The 21,023-nt window shown below is 40.6% G+C and overlaps 1 protein-coding gene across 1 annotated transcript in view; it reads left to right on the top strand.

Annotated features, from left to right (window-relative positions):
- AHRR (aryl hydrocarbon receptor repressor) overlaps window positions 1-21,023 on the top strand; it is a gene marked incomplete at both ends in the record, with an annotated part of 69,271 nt that overhangs the window by 30,879 nt on the left and 17,369 nt on the right. The window contains one exon of the mRNA XM_084281234.1: window positions 7,943-8,043. Within this exon, the coding sequence (XP_084137360.1) occupies window positions 7,943-8,043 (101 nt within the window). The remainder of the gene's footprint in view (window positions 1-7,942; window positions 8,044-21,023) is intronic.

The following is a 21,023-nucleotide window of genomic DNA, read 5'->3' as shown; positions in this document are numbered from 1 at the left end:
GTCAGAACACACTGTAGTACATTTAAGTCTAATGTGGATTAGCTGGTGAAGTCTGAATACCTCTACATTGGCTTAACGTACAGCATTTTAGAGTGCAGAACACAGAGTAATGGAAACTAAAGCAAAAGAAAGATAAAATTACATTGTTTGTACACTCTGAGGTCCTTAGCACTGGAACCAACCATTGTTAAGCATCTTCTCTAAATATATAAGAATTCTCTTAATATTTTTTTCTTTACTAAACTTATGCTTTGCAACTCAATTCTGATTAATGAACATATAATTTACAAGCACAAGCCTTCAGGGGCAAAAAATTTATTAGAATCATCTTAATTTTTATGAAGGTTGTGGATACGGATGTGAAAGTTGACTAATTTCTCACTTGAGATTGCCTAGAAGTCAGGCTTGCAATCCATTTTGTAGTTTGACAGAATAACCCTTTAGAATTTATATTGTATGTATTTATTTAAAGGGGTGTGCAAGCAAATATACACTCAGGCAAGCAACTGTATTACAGCTTAATTAAACTAAGAATGGAATAATACAGGGATAACTTTAAGGCCTCAGGATCGAATCTATAAATCAGCAGGTTCCCATCACATTTAAAGCAGTAGGTAATCAAATGGAATTATGAAAATGAAATGGAACACAATTACTTGGAATAAGTCTTATACCTTGGGATAATACAGGAGGGAGTGTATGTCTTTGTCAGTCGTATAGCCAATATATTCTACCAGACCAAATGATGAATCAAATATTTACTCAGGGTGATGCAAACAGATTTCTAAAACAACTTTGTCAATGCACAGCTTGGGGTTTTCTGCTGGGAAGATCATCTGTAGAGTCATACGAAGAGAGAAAAGTTGCAACAGTAAGCCGCAGAGAGATGTGCTTTCTGGACAAGTTGTTTTGAGTCTGTTGCTTGCATCACACAATTAGGTTTTGCATGGAGGCACAGTTTTTCTCTTGTTCTCTGATTGCTCAGAAGTTATGGGATAAGGGAGATGTTATAGTCCCAGACTACATAAAAATGTAAAACACAAGTGTGGTTTATTGTGAGCTAGTTTGGTGAGACACAGATAGAATAAACCACAAAAAAAGAAAAAAAAAAAAAAAAAAAGAAGCTGATAATGTAATTCACACACTCTCCATACACACACTTTTCATGACCACCACTTAACCATTCTCAGCATTTCTTAAAGAGATCTGCACATTTTACAGACCAGAATTTGTGGAAATGGCAAGCATAACATACAGAATTTATTCTAATGGTCACCTACAGCCATGAACCTCTCTTACAAAATGAATTCTGTTTGTAATCAAGCAATGAAAGTTTTCATGGAAAGAATATGAAATGTCCATTACTGGAGATACTCAACAAAAACCCTGAGCAACCTGTCTCTCTAGTTAGCTCTATTTCAGTTAGGGTGGAGTCGACCAGATAACCTGCAGAGGTCTTTTCTGTCTTAAATCTTACGATGTTTTTGAGATTCCCTACCCCAGCTGACTAAATAGGTCTGGTGTCCCCACAGGTAAAATATTGTTCTGAAACTTCACAGAGCTCCTGACACAGCTGAAAATACATGGACAATTATTTTCAGCTCCTCAGCTTTCCTTGTCAAAGTGGTTATCCCCAAAGGCAACGCGAGAAAAAAAAAAATCTGACTTTTTCAGCTCCCCATGAAGTCCTTGGTGTGTCTTCCTTCTCTTTCACCTCCAGCCAGGCTCTGATACCACCTTCTAGCTGGTGCTCTGGTACTACCTGCTCTGGCATCACCCCAGCTCCATCCCAAAGGCTCAGTTTGTTCATCACGAGCTCTTACCCTGAACACATGCCCTCTCTGATGGGGCATCCTTGCTGAAAGGTTTGGGCCCACAGGAGAAGATTTAGAGGGCAGAAAGAGGCACAGGGGGGATTTCTCTGGGGACTGGAGGAGGGCAGCCCAGGATGTGCACTGTCATCACCGCAGTGTCTCACCCGATCGCCATGAAGCAGCCTCACGTGCCAGGCCTCTCCAGACTGATGCTATAAGAGAAGCTGCGGGGAAGCCATCTTTCTCCCTCTTTTCTATTTTTTTTTTCCTGAAAAAAATAATTACCATGTGCACACAGACAGCAGTGACAGTCAGATTGCTGCCTTACGAAATTTACCTCATCTGCAGCTATTTATAAAAACACAAAATGACCCGGGGGAATATAGCTAAACCCACTGCTTCGATCGTTGCTCCTGTAGCATATTTTTTTTCTGTTTGTGAAAGGCTTTTACTTCACAGAAACACTCCTTGCCTTTCACGTTGCTGGTTTTCGCCCCCCTCCCTGAAGCGGGAGAGCTATTTTCTGATTCTGTACTTTAAGCCCCCTTGCTTTTTTTAGGCGACTTCCAGATATCTGATACAGCGCATAATGAGGAATTAGGTTCCATTACACGAAGGCTTAACCTTCATGAAAAGCATTCAGGGCTTGCCAGGAGTCATCAATATTTAACAGCTGTTGTTATTATGAAATACTTCACAGGGGAAGGCGGCCCGCCTGCTTGCACGCAAGGGTTTGAACGGGCGCCAGGCCCCTGTCAGAGGCGAGGGGAGATTGACAGGCGGCGGGGTTGCGTGAGAGCGCGGCCTGGGTTAGTCAGCAGCCGGCCTCCGCACACCAGGGCCTTCTCCCCCCGCTGCCTCCCCATCAAACGGGATCCTCTGGCCGGGCTGGGGTGTCAGCCCGCTGAGGTGGCGGCGTGCCCGGCAGCCGCCCACGTGCCGCCAGCTCCCGTCACGCAAGGCCGTGGTCGGGAGAGAGTGATGGGGCGAGCCCTATTTTTTAATTTATTTTTTTTGGGGTGGGGGGGACACCGTTTTGGTGCCCCTCACGCGTGGGAGGTGTGCGGGGCTCGCTGAAAATGGAGAAAACACGTTTCAGGAGAGAGGGGATGGGATCTGGAAAGAAAACAGTTCGGGGTGTACCTTAAATAAATGTCATGCTGTACTTGAGAAACTTCAAAGGGCAGTCGGATTTCAAAGCATCTCTTAAGAAGAAGCAGACTGAGAAAACCACTGAGCTGGGGAGAGAAACTTTGCGTTGCTGCTAGCGCAAATGCATCTGGTGTTCTGGTAGCCTCCGCACCGGCACCGAGCACCACACATCTTGCATTCAGAGGGTGGATTTCGCTGCCGCTTCCCCTCCCGGCACGTCGGTGCAGCCTGCCTGTTGCGGCACTTCAGGCTGCAAGCGCCCCTTTCATATAGCTGTTCATATAATGTTCTCTATGCTGCATATTATTTAATTTTGGTCTGCAGCCAAATCGTGCTGTCCTTACTGTCACTCAGGGTCCTCTGCAACACGTCAAGAGGAAACAGGCCGTTTGGGTTCGTGGCTGTAGGTTTGTTTCTCAGACCGAGTGTTTCCTAGCTGTGTTGTTTTGTTTTCTTAGCATTCAGGGTAGCATGCATAGCTAATTCTTCCTGCATCTCGGCGATCCAGGAAGAAAGACCCGATTTTCACTTCCTTTCGAGTAAGTTACCAAAAGTGAGACGTGTATTTGTAAAGCGGTATCTCTGAAACTGCAGGCTAGATTCAGATATTTTGATCTCCCTGCTTTAAGAAATATTTTTTCCCAGGGGTATCGCTGGTCTCACAGATACTCGTCATAGAAAGGTTTGGTACTGATACACCTGCATCCTTCTGAGCCTGAAGAAAATAGTACTGTCCCTTTCTTCCACCTCAAAAGAACGCAGGCAATGTGTCCAGGTCAGAAATAGCATCCTTTTGCTGCCCATTTTGCTCCTACACTGTTGTGGGACGTGGGGAGCCTCAGCAGCTGAAGGTGATGCGTGCCCCTCAGTCCACGGGATGGCTGGGGCGCAGCCTGACCACTCGTGAGGTTGTTACAGAGCTTAGCTTGGCAGGTAGTAATGATTATTTTCTGAAGAAAGAAGGTTGTGCTTGTGCAGGAAGGGATACAGAAATACTTTGGAGACTGTAACCCTGTTGGTTTAAAAAGTGCAGTTTTATGAGAGTCCTGGAATTTCCATCCCTCCGAACGAATGCGTATTCCACAACGTTGTGCTGTTATTTCTGGGCGAAAGGGGGTGGCTGGTTTCATGATGCGTCCTTAGACTTTAAAGTGTCAGGCAGCTTTTCTGTTCTGTATATATTCCAATACTCAAGCCAACTGGTTTGTAAATGTAGATTGCAATGCTCCTGTCAGGCTCAGAAAAGATCTCAGGTTTTCACGGTGTGACATAGTGCAGCAGTGAAAGGCTCAGCAGCACTGTGTAAGACAGTCCGGTACTCCGTTCATCCGAACTTATCTCCCTTTTTGTGGATTTTTTTTTTCCCCTAATTAATTAGCTGTCAATTCTAACTCAACATTACTTTTCAGTGGCCACTCTTTTCATCACTTTTAGATTAGAAATTGAAATAATGTCCTCAGATATTTGGCCTTTCCTTCAGGAAATCACGCTGATTTTTTATTTATTTTTTTTTCCTCCCTCCTTTTCCTCCTCCTAGCCTCCTCCTCTCTCCCTCTATCCTGTATATTTCCACGGTGTTGTCCTTCTATAGGCCCCAGCATTTCCAGACTTGTGGCTTTTTAATGTTGTCTGCGATTGCACCACACTCACTAGATCACATGAACTTGCAAAACTGTCAGCCCTGGTTGTTGTATATCTTGTATTTATCACCCTATGGTATCAATACACTCATTCATCTTCTTTGGCAGAACAGCTCCATCTTCTGTTTTATTTTGTGTTCTGGAAATGCAAGCTAGATAATTTCTGCTCAGAAAAAAAGGTCTCCATAGTTCCTGCTTCCTATCCATTCACTTTGCCACTTTTGAACCTAGTAGGTGAGTGCTCTACACTGAATTGCTGGCAATTTGGCTGAAAAAGTTGCTTCTGCCACAGAAAACAGTCTCAGACTCTGTAAAGCTAGAACTCTCATTTTTTTTATTTTAATTTTTATTATTTTTTTACAGTCAGCAGTGTTCATCAGACTGCCTGCAATATCAGTATTTTCTTGCCCCATTCTTGATATATGGTACTCCAGAAGCCAGAAGTTTTCCCCTCAGGTCACTGAGTCATCATTAGCTGTTTGTTATTTTTTAACTTTCCACAACTTGCTCCTCCCTGCCTACTAGAGACAGCACTCCTGCATTCTCCAGTCCTTCATTTGCTTTCATCATTGTAGGCTTAATTTTTGCTCCAGAGGGGCCCCCATTTTATGTAACATTTCAGCCTGGACGCAGTTGTCTTGTTGAGCCACCAGTCACAACCAGTACCTTCGTTCAGTTCTCCCACTTGATACTTGATGCTGACAGGGCCATCACCAGGCTGCTCTGCCCTCTTTTCCCTGTTTTTCTGCCTGTTAAGATAACATCTTGCAGTTTTTCCTTCCCTCTCTGCCACATCTTGCCTTTCCTCCTCCTCCTTCACCGTGGGGATCTGCGTGGTGTTCAGCCTCTCTTGCCTTGCCCCCTCCAGGCATCATGCTACCAGCAGCAGCAGCCCCTTCTGATTGATCAATGCTGTATGAGCCAAGCCCTGCTGCCCCGACGGGTGGATTAACAGAGTATTTCCAGCACAGGGAGGCAGAAGGAGAGTGACCAGCGAGCCTCAGGTGCAAGGAGCAAATGTGCCTGCCTCAGAGGGGCTCTTGCTTCGTGGTGCGAAGGGCGTCAGTCGCCTTGGATGGTGCAATAGGGTCTCTTTAGAGTTCAGGCCAGCGAGTAGTGTATGTTATGAAACGGATGTGTGTGGCCTAACATACGGGTAACTCTAGCCGGCGAAATAACATTAAAATACTTTCCATTCGGAGATGGAATTTATACTAGCCAGACTAGCTGCGGAACAAACATCTCTTGTGCTTCTGCTGCTGTTTGTGTGAGCCTGAAGGCTAACAAACAGGCAGGGAGCTCTGGCCCGCTCGGTCGGGTACAATAATAGTTTCCACTAACGATGAAGTTAGAACTTGGTGGAATTTTCACCAAGCCAAAAGAACGGATCAAAAAAATAAACCTTCATTTCCTCCCACCCCTCCCTGTCTGTCCTTTAACCTGCACAAAGACAGCAAGCAACTGCGGAAGTAGCTACAAAAACATCTTTTTCTGAGGGGGAAAATTCTGGAAGAGCCCATTGGAGTAGGGGCTGTGCTTTCAAAAATGACTGTCACGAGTGTCTAACGCTGTGCTGTGATAGCCATGCCTCTGTTCTTTGGGACAGATGTAGCAGAAGGCTTGGCTAACCAGGAAAAAGAAAGTGTCCTTTTCCGATTAGTTCAAATGGTGAACCAAAATGAAAGTGTAAGTTCAAAAATCCTTGTAGCCCATTCATAGAAGCCTAGCTTACAACTCCGAAATCACAGAATTGTTTTGGCTGGAAAACATGCGCAGGGAGCTGCTTTCGGCAGCTTTGGGTTTTCCTGATATATTTTCACATGCCCAGGGGAGGGATTTATTGCCTCTAATTATACATTTGAGATGATTGCTTGGGGGTAATGACCGGCATTATCACTGGCAGCAAATATTTACAATGCAAGCTAAAAAACATCTCGAATATTCAGCCAGCATGGCTCTGTGTTGCCATCATCTGCTGTAAAATGCTGAGGTATCCTGCAACTGCCCCTCACTAGGCTGTTACCTCGATAAGGGGCTCTGGTACAACCCTTTGGAGAGGAAGTGACTCCATTTAGGTCATATCCTCAGTCACTTGCAAGAAATGTTATTCAAGCCATTAAAAATGTAGACTTCTATTTTTTAAAATTTGATATCCTACTGAAAATTTAAAACCTGTTGTCACGGCTTTTAACCAACAGCTCAAGAGCAGTAGAGCCTTGCTGGCTGTCTCCCCTTCTTACTCCGATTTGATATAAACAGTTCCTGTTTGTCTCAGCTTTTTTGGGGGATTATTAACCACCTCTGGCTGTGGCTGCTTCTAGCCGGCATGGGCAATGTGCATCAAATGTTGCAGCTAATCTCACTGGTATGCTCTCATTCTCTATGTGAGAAGGAAAACAAACTGAAAACTGAATCTCTACTTGCTGCCTGGACATCTGTGTGACCCACTGCAGTTAGGCACTGGGATGGGGCAGAACACGTGAAGCTGATCCCGTCATTTTTATTGACCATATTATAAATACTCCACATTTCCCAGATGATGAAAACCCCAGTCTAACAAGTAGCATCAGCCTTCTCAAAAATGCTTTCATTATCCCCAGAAATGAGACTGTATTTTGGGGATTTTTATGTGGGATCTGTCAGTTTGAAGACTTCAATCTGAGCATTCGAAGATATTTCAGATCAAACAATGATTACCCATGCACAGGAAATTTCAATTCCCATGAAGATTTTCATTATTATTCAGGAAAAATTTGCAAAATACATCGTTAGAGATTTTCCTGAATTTTGTGTAATTAATGACCTACTAAAACCAAACTTTAAACTTCTGTTTAAAAACAAAACAGTTTTAGCACATTTCTGTGAATATTGCAATCAGTCTCAGACTCCTAGGACTGAGTAGAGTACAGTGAGAATGAAAATAATCTGATGCCAAGAAGGTCAGCACTGAAAATGAGAAACGTATTTCAGTCTCTTGTCTTCTGAGCTATATAAGCATTTCTTTATATTTTCATAATACATATTTTTATAAACAAAACAACTTGCTAACTATCTTTTATTTCTTTCCTGTGGGTTTTTGTTGTTGCTTTATGTAGAATACAGTAATGGAAAAAATATGTATAATAAAAAGTGCGATAGATATTTCATATAAAAAACATCTGGACTTCCAGATATGTATGTATCTATCTCCCTCACAACAAAATAAAGTTGTCAGTAACTGAGATCCAGACAGTATTTCCTAATTAAACCAGTGGATGTTAAGTGCCTAAGTAAGAATTTGAGTCCAGTGGCCCTAATCCATATGATTTCTAAACTGATAATAACTCTTTCCAACAGCCATTCAAGAAAAGCACTTTAAGAAGCAAGCTGGCCAAACGATAAAAGAAGACAATGTATGTAACAAGACCGCTGTACAAGAAGGTGGACTTCTACTAGAAGTGAGTGAAAAAACGCCGTCTTTTCGGGCTCTAAGTAATTTATGCTGTTTGATGAACTATGCTAGTTAATTCCTTGTGGCAACTTGGAACAAACCATCCGTCTTGGTGTGAGTCACTCAAGAAGCACACTTGTGAGCTCTTGCAAGAGCAAAACTGGCAGTCATGGTAGTCCTGTCCAGTCTCTGCCGGAGCACTTGCAGCCTTACGTCCTGTAAGCGATCAGGGCCGTCCTGCGGGCTGGTTCACAGTTCTTTGTCACTTGCAGTGATAGCTGAGATGTGTTTGACTTGGCACACATTTTGAGGGTATCAACAGGAGCTTGCTGGGTTTCTGATCTGAGCTAAGATTATTCTGGGACATCTTAATTTATCCTACTTCCTCAGCTCTGTGCTCTGAGGGAAGCTATGTGCGCAGAAGTTTTTCTTTCTATGTATTTTTATCCTCTTTAGGATGACTTTGTATTGGCAGGCCAGTGTAAAGGGGCCATACTGTTACTGAAAATTGGATCCATTAATCTGGATGAAGAATTAATACTGCTGTGAACTACTGAACCAGCTAGAGCACAGCAGTTCATTGCAAATACATCTGCATTTCAACCATATGATGCAATTGTGCCTTTTATACACTGAGGATCCTTGGAAGCTCCTATTTGATTAAGACTACATATGTATAGTTGCTTTGGATAGGGTAATATGTATGGTACAAAAATCATGTTTTAATGACAGCCCTGAGGTACATGTAAATGTAAATTAAATAGTAACCTCCAGCAAACAAACGCTGTGCACTATTAGAGGAAAAAAAGAAAGACGTTTTATCATGGGAGCCAACATCATAACTTGTACAAGTCTATGGAATGAGAACTGGCATGCTGCTTTCCTTCCTCTTTATATTTTAGGAGATTTTAATTTTACATTTCAAAGCTAGTAACACAGATGCATTTGATTAGTTAATACAAGTGCCAAAATGAGATATTTGGCTGTCAGGTATTATTTGTAACAATTTCCATTCCCAATGAGCAGGCAAGTACAAGGCTTGTAATGAATGATAAATACAGTGAGCATCTAATTTTTAATAATGGTCTCATATCTTTAGTCTGCGCTTTGGTTGGTAAATATTACGTGCCCACAAGTTATAATCCTTATGGATCCTCAAGCAGTAGCCCTATTGCTTACAGGCACATGGAGAGAACACTGGTATAGAATTTCAGGTAGGTTACAAGGTGCCAAATTTTACCGACTATGCTAATGGTCTGCTTTCTATAGGGTATATGAGTCACATTCCTTTTGAATACGTGGGAGATGTTTTATCCTGGATCATACTTAATATGGATTACTAACTCGATGATTAAGTGCATGTTAATAGGATTGAATTCGCCAGGCTCCGTTTATGGGCATGTCTAACCTAGAATAAAAGGGTGAATTTTCATAAGGACTTGCTGGGAATGTTCTCTTGGGACTAAGCTTGGCTCGGGTGCTCATTCAGTGGCCATGGAATGTGATGAAAAGTGGGTTTTTGTTGCTTGACCAAATTCACCATGTTAGTTATTAGGGACTGTGTGCTCTTAACAAAACAGCTGCATTTGTGATTCCTTCTGAGGAGAAGCAAACAGCCTTGCTGGTGGTTGCTATGCTTTGTGCCTTGACTTGTGAATCCAGCCACTTTATTGGCTCTCAGAAGATGTTTTGCAGCTGTCAAAAGCTGCTTTCCTTTTCATGGCACCACCTTGCACTATGCGACCTCTCCTAGATTCTTTATTTAATACAAACCAGAATAATCTGACTCACCAAAATATGTGTGAATAATACTGTCCCTGACTGAAACTTTCATGGAGAACTGGGGACAATTGCGTTTTTCTTCTAGTGGGTAGGGTCACTCTGCTGTATATATAGATAGAAGTATGGAATAGCAAGAATCCTAATTACTGGTAAATAATTTATCTGCCTCTCCAGCCTTGGAACAACGTAGTACTTCCCCTTTCAGCTTAAAAGAAAACAATGGAATTAGTCTGTCTTCAAAGTATGTTTAAAATGCTTTTTATTTCTAAAGGCCTCTGCCACAACATGTGTTTTTATTTAAGATTTTATAGAGATATTTTTACAGCTATAATCAAATAGCTTTCATCAGCAATAATAGAATAAACAATGATACCAGTTTATCAAAGACTTTCTAGCGGAGCACAGCAGGTATCTAAATAAATAATTCCTTCCAGTGTTTTAAGTTTAAGGATCACTTCTTCTGGATAAGAGAGTCTTTTTTGCCATCTTTTGGTTTTCCTTTGGAGAGAAGACAAACAAAGCTCTAATAACCAAAGTCCAATTTTATTAATGATCTTTTTTCAATATGCTCCATTCTTGCAATCTTTGCTCTCCTTGGAGACTTCAGACTCCAACTGTTTGACATCAGTAATGATTTTTAACTTTGTGCTTTCATAGTATTTTCCAAGACAGGTGGTACTGCAGCCCTTGTGCCACGTCTGCCTGTCAAAAAAGGGCCGTATTCAATTTCTGAAGCCCATTACTGAACACTTAAAGAACACTGGGCCAAACCCTTAACCAGAAAAGTGGGAGTATAACTTGTATTGGCAGTCAATAAATCCAGATATAATTTATATGCTGTGGTGGTGGGGTGGAGAAACACAATAAAATGATGACTTGGAAAAATAAAAATGAATCACTGGTAGTTATCTAGGCAATAGCCTTGATTGCAATACTCATCTCATGGCTGTTAGCCACCTCCTACTCTTTCCCCCAGCTATGCTACACTTAAAATCTCAAGTCCAGACTCAGAGTCGAGGCTGTTGCGCAGTTAATATCTCATCCCGATTTTGTAATTTCCACGTTATGTACTATCCAATCTGAAGAATTAAATGCCCACTGTTAAGAGTGAGGCCCTCTCTGGACTTGTTCTCTTCGTGACAAGCAGTTGGGCAGCTTCATTGCTCACACTGCTTGTTGCACAATCATCACCCATCTACTGTAGAGAACCCTGTTGAAATTGTTACTTTGACTTCATTGACCACCTCAAAACCACTTCTGCAGTTTTTCTACTCATTATAGAAGCACCACTGATGTTCAAATTTCTATCTCTATATTATGTAGTCTATATAGCTTCTGAAGAAGCTATCTTCATGGTGTTTCATTCTTTTTGTCTTTTGGCCTCCTGTGCCATCATTGTAGGCTGCAGCACAGGATTTCTGGTATCTCTGTCTCCAGACATACTAGATGTAATTCTTTTCAGGTGAGAAAATAGTGGTTTACATTGAAAGCATTGCAAATATTAAAATGAAATCTGGATGATCTATGCAGCTCCCAAGCAGATGCTGATGGAATAAGGCTGCCTGGTTCTGTCATGTCCTATCTCACTGATGAATACTGATAAAGGCCAGACCTGGCCTGTGTAGTCATTTCCATGTTCACTGGCAACTCACGCTCTTTTAGGGAAGGTCCATTTTGATTTCAGGATGTTCCAAGCCGCTTTTTTACCCAGTTCTTAGAGAGATTTCCACCATGAATCCTCTACTGCTAAGGATAGGGACAAGAATCAAATTTCAGTGTTTTTGTCTCATGTTTTGTTTATGACCGTGCTGAAGAGACCAGTTGTCATACTATCCTTTTATTTATTATTCAATGATATCATACATTTACTCTTCCTGCATGGAGATAGTTAGTGATGCATGCCTGAGTTACCTTCTTCCTGCTAAAAACAAATAATCACATAACAAAATAAGAAGGTAGTGGATTTGGTTGCTATTTTGCTATAAAACGCAAGTGTGGGAGAAAGAAATGCAAGGGCCTTTCAGGCATAATTTGAATTTCAAGCCAGAAGGATGGCTGCAAGCTCAACCTGTCTGTGCCCTGAGAGGAAAGAACTGAAAGCCTATTTTTCTCTACATAGTTCAGTGATAACAGGCTCCCTTACGAAAGCCTCCTTGCTCCTTGAAATCACCTGTTCTTTCAGCTGGAACTTCTTCACCCTCCTGCAGCCCTCTCCACTCTTCCGGAGCAGCTGGAGGTAACTACTCTGATCTTTTTTCATTTTAGCATGTCAGGAGACCGAGCCCAAGAGACCTGCATGTTCAATGTGTATGCTTAGCAGCAGGCTGCTGCATGCTTTGGGATCCCATTATGCCAATGAAAGAAACTTCATTTGCTCTGGCCGAACACAGGACAGGCATCTTGGTTTTCAGTGGTGGCAGAAATAACACATTGTTAACATTTTGCATATTGACTAGCAAAGTTTCTACGGCAAAAGTCTAATTCTTCATTCCTCCTAAACTCTTGCATGATTATTACTTACTTAAAGTTTTAGGCAAGGACTGTCAAGATGCCTGGCATCTTAAAAAATATCATAAAATCATGTCTGTCTTCAGAAGTGGAGAAGAATGGTGAAAACTCGTTTTGGTGGTGCCACCATCAGAATTCTCCACCACTATCAATAACCTCAGCTCCACTATATTGTCTACTTAATCATTTAAAGGCAGATTTTTCAAACCAAATTTCTGTGTTTTGCAGACATGCTTTTGTTCCAGCATTTGGCAGATGAATATTGCTGACTTGAGTGGCAAGTAACATGACTAGTGAGGCAAATGAAGTATCTAGCTACATAACTGGCAGCATTTGTGCTTGGAATTGACTGGTGGTGCAAAGCAGAGAGCATAGTCAGGTGTAGGCACTTTTTCACAACTGAGAAGTTCTTTATGTATTATTATTTTAATTTCATATCACAGGTTTTGGCACTAATATGAATAGGAATTTTTCATTCTTGCTTGGTAGTTCCCAATGAATTCATTGACGTGTTTGCTTTATTTTTAGCTTTAACATGAAATAGAGATTGATTTTTGATCAAAACCAATGAAGGCCAGTTGTAGTTTTTATCTAAGAAAAGGATTCAGGGCTTAATGTAATGCAAGCTTGAAGTCTATTATTTATCTATACGTGGTTACTTTGAAAGCGGCTGTAAATAATAAGATTCTGGTAGTTACTTTGAACAGAGAGGTGTATGTGCACATTTTGGCACAGAAAGGTATTTCCAGGTGGCCTCTACTAACAGTTTGAACTAGAGTTCAAGTTTCATTCCAAGGGAGTTGGAAAATGATACATTAGAAAACATCCTATTGGTGCTGTTCTTCACCCTGCGTAAGGAAATAACATAGGAAACCTTTTCCCACTTGGTTTCCTGTAATTTTTTTAAACTTGTTAGTGTAATTCCACTTCCTCCTTCCAAACTGATTTATGTAATCAGTACTTGATAAAACTGTGCTCTTGAAAAAGGTACTCCAGTTTGAATTTCAGTCTGAGAGCAAGAGATTTTACTCTTCCTGTTATTTTTTAATTTAAACTTGAAAAGGAAGATTGGGAGTCAGACAAAAGTGCACGGTTGTTATCCAGGGCTATGACCAAGGCACGGACTTCAGAAGTCGGAAGCTGGTAGAGGGAGACTTTTGATTTATTCTGGCATTGAATTCCTTTTCAGCTTTCAACAGTGCTCTCTCTCTTACACAGTACTTCTAAACTAAAGCTGTTAGGTTATGATACAATGCTTCACCTTTTAATCTATGGATTTAAAATATAGCTACCAAAATAGGAATTTCCCATAAACAGCTCATGGTCTCAGAGCATTTTCTTTTTCATTTAATAACTTCCAAAAGTTACCCAAATAACCTTTTTGCTTTCCTCTGTTTTCAGACATGAACCTTCTCCCAGTAATTCAGATGACATGATTTAAGCTGACATTAGTCTCTTGAGATGATTAACAGAGAATATGTCCATGAAATAAAGAGCCATAAATGGGGTCAGGAGTAACTTGCCATCTTTATCACATGCGTACATTCACTTTCTTTTTGGCAGGCACAGGCGAAACACAAAGGAACATTTCAGAGGTCTTGGTCCCTTTTTTTTTTTTTCTTTGCAAATAGACATATTTCTAAAATCCAGACTTGAAATTTGGCATGGGAACAATGTTGTACAAAAAATATCCCTTCTGCTGCCCTTTAAACAAATAACTAATGTTCTCACTTACTCCTTCTTTTTTTTTTTTTTTCTCCTTTTTGAACAAATCTGGTCTGAAAAGCCCGTGACTTCTAAATACTAATTGTTTTCTACTCCAGTCGTTAGTGCTACTGTCACTAGTGCAGCGATCACAGTGCTGCCACAGTGCCTGGGATCCTCAAATACAGGCTGTGGCATAGCTCAGCTTGACAGTGTGCCGAACAACAAAGAGATGTGATCCCTCCTCTTCAGATTTACAATCTTGTTGTGAGACAAGAGATGATGGATGCTTTCCAATGGACAACCAGGGCATGTGGAAATAATGCAGCAAAATCATAACCAGAATAGCCGGGAATCATCGGGTATGAGCAGCTCAGGATGTGGAAGGCCTGATTTTTGCAAGAGTTTTAAGGAATAATTTGAAGGAAAAAAAAAAAATAAATCAGGTACCTTTGCAGATGCTTGCGTGGAGGCTTAGCAACACGGGAGACAATACTGAATACTTGTTTTCAAATGTTGCCTACGTGTGATAGAGAGAAACATGTCGGACTGATGAGACTTAGTACTTAGCTTCTCCAACATGGAATGGGAGATTATAATTGAGAGCAAGCTGTGGGCAGCTCTGAAAATCAGGCTAAGTAGCTTATGTTGAATGTGATAGAGAAGGAGGAGCCAGTAGTCAGTGCAGGTGTGCAGAGAGGAGAGGCAGCATCGCCTTGGTTTGGCACTGGTATCAAAGAAGTCAGCTTCCATTTGTCAGGACAGAGGCAAACGTGCTGCAGTGCTTCAGATGTGAGAAGAGGAGGCCTAGCTGAGAAACTGTAGGTGTCCTGGTGAATGGAGAAGCTGTCCATCAGCTTTGGACATAGTCCAGATGTGAATCGAAATTTAAGATCCCCTGCTTCTGTCTCCAGGCTGCTCATCACAGCAAACTCCACCCGAGCTCACTTTTCACAACCACTTCCTCTGTTTCTGCTCAGGCTATTTCGGTGCCTCTGGAGACAGTCCAGTGGCCACGTGACTTCCTCCACAACAAAACATATTCTTCAGTTTTGACTCAATTATTTTTTTCCCCTCCCTGACTTCAGAACTAATCCTTGGCAACTGTTCTCACCAATCAATAGGTTCAATGTCTCTATGAGCACTGCATCGTATCAATGCGCAGGGATTTAGTCTGTTACTAGAACTGGATGACTTGTGTCCAAGTAGCTAGGGCAATCATAACACACTGTTCTTTCCATACAAGCTTCTTGATGAATGTTTGCTTTTGGGGAAGTGTCCATGTTTTGAAGATGACAAAGTCATGTATTGTAATCATAATAACAATTAAAAAAAAAAAAATAGAAACACTTTAAATACTGCTTACATTCATGGACAATTCACATTTTTGAAATCTTACATTGTTAGCTTGTCTGCAACTGGTGAAATTATAAATTAATAGCCCGATGTGTATTTGCAGCTGACACTTGCTTCCAGTAAATTCCTCATTCTTAAGTCATAAAAGTTAATGATCTAGCTACCTTCCCAGTAAGGTGAAGTGACAGTCAAGACTGTGTGTTGTCTTAAGATTTTTTTTCAAATTTGCAATATTTTTTTTGTGGTTATGAAGATTTCAAAAGAAAAAAAATACATATTTTTAAAATATGTAAATATTTTCTGGTAATTACTGAATTAAAATACTTCTAAAAGTATTTACAGAAATACTGAGTACCGTTCTTGTTTTTTGCCTACCTCGTTTAATACAACGTGAATATGCTTTTTGATGGGTTTGAACTGAAATGAAAACTGCTATTAAAAAGCATGACATTGACTATTAAATGTACTGTTTTCTATTGTCAAGGATATAGTATTGATTTGGAGAAAGGAGGAGAGATAAGGACCCTTCAGATAGTTCTGTTCTTGTTCCAGGAACTTCAACAGAAATTACCATCATTCTAATTTTAGTTGTCTTTGAAATTTTATGAGTAGAAAAAAAGAAAAACATAGCTTTTATATCCTGTTTTAATTAGAATTCTTCCAGGAATTCCTAGATGCAAAAGCTGATGGTGGCCAAAAAACAGGCATTTTCTCCAACACATTTCATATCCTTCCCCCTCCTCCCAATACTGCAAAAACCCCAGAGTTCTCTAACTGGACTTTTTTAACCATAAGAAAACCAGTGTCTGCTCAGGCTAAACCCTCGGAAGGGTTTAGAGGAGGGCTTCACCTAGCCTAAAACTCATCTTAAGATTTGCAGCTGTTGCTATTGCTTAGAGGAGCTGTCTCTTCTAACTGTCCATCCCTACCTTCTTCCAGATGATTCACCATCATCCACCTGATATCTCGATTACAGAAGGCATTCCTTGCCACCTGTTGCACATTAGTAGCAGAATCAATACCTGCTACCAGTGTGGGGCAATGTATGTTTTATACAAGGTTATTTCCAGGTTACAAAAACATGAATAAAATGGTAACTAGCACAGTAAAATGGTTCCCAAAGCCAAATTCTGGAACATCACTCTCCCTTAAAAACTCTACTGACCTGAAATGGTGTTTAAAAAAGCCATTTTCTCAACTATTACTGAACAGAATGTGAATTACAGATTGCTTTGCCTCTTCCCCCCCCCCCCCCCTCCAAAAATATTTCTGTGCTAGAAAATGCAATATCTAGTGCTAAACGCATAGAAAATTTATGCTCTGAAATTGGGGCATTACATTTAGTTTACAGTGCATAGGCTTCAACATTGTCTCTTTTAGGTTTTCATTCCTTGCAATGAGATGTCTGCCCTTCATGCTAGTTAACAGCTTGCGTGTATGAATAAAAGTCAGCTGTGGATGGAATATTATGATGGCTTCTTCTCTTCATGACTTGATACACTTACGTATAAATAACACTGAAAAAAAAATCCAGATATTTTGTCCTTACATATGTCTAATTGTCCAACATGTTGGATAAATATTACTCAAGACTCTTTTCAGTAAGTTATTTCTGTGGAAGATAATGGGTAATCTTACTACATTTGTTATTGCAAAGACTACCTAACTAAATTTGTTATTAGAAGTGCAGAGTAGTAAGCAATCAATGCTTCATTTTGAGTCTTCTCAAATGGAATTAATCAGGCTGGCATTTTCTATATTGAAATTGTTGAAGAGAAGACTGAAAAACCCAGAGCAGCTGCAGGACTCAGGAAGAATGATGGGCTGAACTTGTGCTGAAGATATGATATTGCCCCATCTTTACTTCCATCTGTGAATAGAACATCTGGTTTTGAGAAAATGGAATGAGAAACTGCATAAATCACTGTAAAGTCTGTTTCTATTTCCAAGCGTAGTCCAGGGCACAGTGTTTGTGAAAGAGCACTGACAGTAGGGTTCCATTACTGGTAGAGCAAAATTTTAAATTCAACATCCATGATTAATGAGGGGGCTAAAGAAGAAGACATGCAAGACTATGTCAAACTTCACTATCCTTTTGTGATAATTGCTTAGATAAATGATATGTTACTCACACAGGTACTTGTTAGCATATCCAGTAATCATGGTTCATATATGTATGTATTAATAAACAAAATACGTGTTGTTTTTTTTTCCCCTGACAGTTCTAGAACTCATACTTTGAATACTCTTCTTCTTAAGGTTCCTATAAAGGTTCCTATAAATACTTCCATTACTTTTATAATGTCTCTTAATCTCAGGTGGTATTCGTATACTCACTTCTCATATGAAATCCCCATTTTTAATGCAAAGAAAAGAAATGTTTTTGTTTGTTTCTTTGTTTTTTTATCAAGTAGTTATGAAAAATCTTACAATAAGTAGTAAACATGGTTGGTAGTAACACTTTTTTTTTTCCTAAACAAGCATGCCATATAAGAAATCTGTACCAAGGTACTTGGTGTCAACCGTTAATTAATTTTTGCACAAAAAAACCTTTCCCTAACCTGTCTTTAAGCTATTAGTCATTAGTATTGCTCAGCTCTGGAAGCCTGTAGCACAATCTGCATTCTAAATTCCAGTGCTTAGCTCTCATGAAAACAACTGGATTCAGTTGGCATGTATCGCTTTCCAGAGTGTACTGTATCAACTTTTTGCAAATACAAAATCAAATGATGCTTCAGATCGGTCTGCACACAGCTCTTGTTTCTCAATACCATCTTTGGCAGAGTGGTTGATTGTGAGGCCCCAGGCTCATCAGAGGCCAGCGTTTTATGCCTATAGGAAAGAAGAGAGGCCCTACCCCAAGGACTTGACACAGACTTAGCCAGCTTTGTTGCAAGAGCTTAACTTGGAAAGAAATTAAAAGAAAGAAAAACTGCATTTGCAGTTCTGCATCATGCAATCAAAATAACTTTGAAAGCAAAGTTGTTCTTGGTTATTGTGTCCAATATTTATTACATATCAAGCATATCAAAAACAATATCACCATGGTTTAAAACGCGTTTACATGTGTGCACACATTACAGTCTCACCCTCCAGGGAGCTACTATGTTTTTTTGAAAGTTTATAGCTTACATTTACCAGAGCCCAATGACTTACATTTTCCTACCCGATTTCCAGGAGGCCAGTTTTGTCTGCTGCCTCTTGACGAGCCACAGCATTCCAGCTCCTCCGTTAGACCGAAGGCACATGTGTAAACAAGTATCTCCAAAGCTGATCTACTTCCTCGGTGGAAGTGATATGATAGTGAAAACTGGGGTAACGAGGGGTTTCACGAAGCGAATCATTCAGAATCGCCCGTGCCTTTCCGATGGCGGAGCTGGTCCATCCAACAGCAAAAGTGAGGTGCAGGACTCAAATGCTTCCAGCAACGTGGATGATCTTTGACAAAGATCATCCCAGGCCCTGCTCTGAGCAGTGCAGCGCTAGAGGCTGAATTTCCATACTGTCTTTAAGGAGCCTGAAATGATATCCAGGCTCAAGGAGATAGGAAGGAATGTGAATGTGGTTTTATGTGGGAAGACCAGAAGAATGAAAGGAGCACAATGATCATATGTGTGCATTTCTTTGTATTTGAAAAGAAACACTTCTGCTGCGGGTTCACCCTTGAATATTTTCCCTTGGTTCCACTGCCATGCATGCAGCTGCCTCCGAAAACCAGTCAGACCCGACACCCCCTCTGAAAGCATCCCATGTAAACCAGGGCTGTAGGCTTCAGCCCGTAGGATCTATTTCCTCCCTTGGCTCCAATGATGGAAATTTATATTCTGTTATGCTTCTTTAGCCTGCAAACTAACCAGGACATGCAAGTCTTTGATCAAAACTGAATGCTAAAAACAATTCCGCCACTCCCCCTTTGCATTGACTAGTGCTTAGTCACCCAAATATTCCTTTTGAAGTTGCTTTGTAGATACCAAAGAAACACATAAGAGTCCGGAGGGCTAACAGATACTGTACTCGCCGAGCAAAGGCCATCTTCTGATGTCACTAGATACAGTATTTCTGAATAGTCTTTTATGCTGAGTTTTATTGCAGGGTTCTGTAACGGTTTCTTTTCTTTTGGGTTTATAAAGGGAAACTCAGGGATGCCGGGGTGATTTTTGAGAAGGGTAATTGTGAATCCTAAAAGCACCAGTGGAAAGAAATACTGATTCATTAAACAACACGCGTAAAGACAGAAGGCGCATTAACCGTCCGCGTTTTCCTCCTAATACTCCCAAGACTTGAGTGCGAAAGACAAGAGCGAATATATCATTTCCAGAGTTTTTAAATAGCTCCCTATTTAGATCACCAGCAAACAGCCCCATCCTACAGAGGACGCAAAACCCAGCAATGCACTATTAAATGAAACAGTTCCAGATAAACTGCGAGCCAACTGACCCTGGAAATTTAGTACCCAAGTTGCGTGACTCGAAAATCTGTTCAAAGCGAGGCATGGCTGCAGGCCTTGACTGTTGTACTTTAGTAACCATGGCGACACGGTCTCTGGAGACCTAATGCTAGTGAATTTTCCTTTATTTCAAGGAAGGGTAATAAGAGAAATGTGGCTTGGAACTTCTTCTTCTTTTTTTTTTTTTTTTTCTTTTCTTATTTTTACTATGCCATGACCTTGACCAAAATATCTTTGAAGTATTTACTGGCTGATTTTCTGCTATGGGACCAGAAAAAAAAAAAAAAAATCAGGATATATAAAGGCTGTTGCCAAAGGAAGTCCTATCTTCCTCAAAATATTTGCCTTCGTTCCCAAAGAGAACCTCTTTTCTAATAATGTTTCTAAAACTTCTTAATGGAAGGAACTGATAACTTTCATCTCACAGCTACTGAGGGCACCAGAATAATGTTGTACTTTCTTTGAACTGACAGATTAATTGTTTTTTGTTTCAGTAGCAGGTGCAGCTTTTCGTGAGTACATAATTGGATGTACATGTTTTTCAAAAGAACACAGGCCCCTGTCTGGTGCCAAGCTCTTTTTTTTTTCCATGTGGAAAAAAAAAAAAAAGAAAAGAGTGATTTCATTTTTTAAGTACAATGTAAAAAACCCATGTAAGTGTTTTTTAAAAAGCCAAATACAAACAAACAAATGTTCACAATACATATTTAAGTCTGTCTCACATCTTTCAGCTATTATCCTGGATTAGAAATTCCATCTGTCATTGAATCCATATGGTTTACCAAATGGCAATTTACAACCATGTATTTTTGCAGATTAGAAGTTAGTTGGTTTCAGTGTCCACGCTAACGTCTTTGTGTGCCTGTGTTTGTGTGCGTGGGTGCATCCCTGTGCGCATGGGTGTGCGTGGAAGTACATGCAAATGGCTAAAAATTGTAGTAGGATGTGAGTGGACTTTGTTGATTAAAACACATCATGGAAAAAATGTTGGTGTTGAGCTACGGAGTTAGGTTATTTCCTCCCCTAAATCCATGAGCCCTATTTTACGCTTTCCATTATTTCTGCTCAAAGGAATAAACTGAGAAGAGCTGCTCTTGACCTTCCTGTGTTTTGGGCAGGCACACGCCCTTTGCAGAGCTTTAGGAGGCTTCTGGCTATCTGGCCAGGTCATTGTGCAACAGGCAGCATGA

The sequence above is a fragment of the Netta rufina genome (genome assembly GCF_964035555.1).
Source record: "Netta rufina genome assembly, chromosome: 2".
NCBI classification, from domain to species: Eukaryota; Metazoa; Chordata; class Aves; order Anseriformes; family Anatidae; genus Netta; species Netta rufina.
Note: the sequence above shows the minus strand (reverse complement) of the source record. Positions and strands in the feature narration are given on the sequence as shown.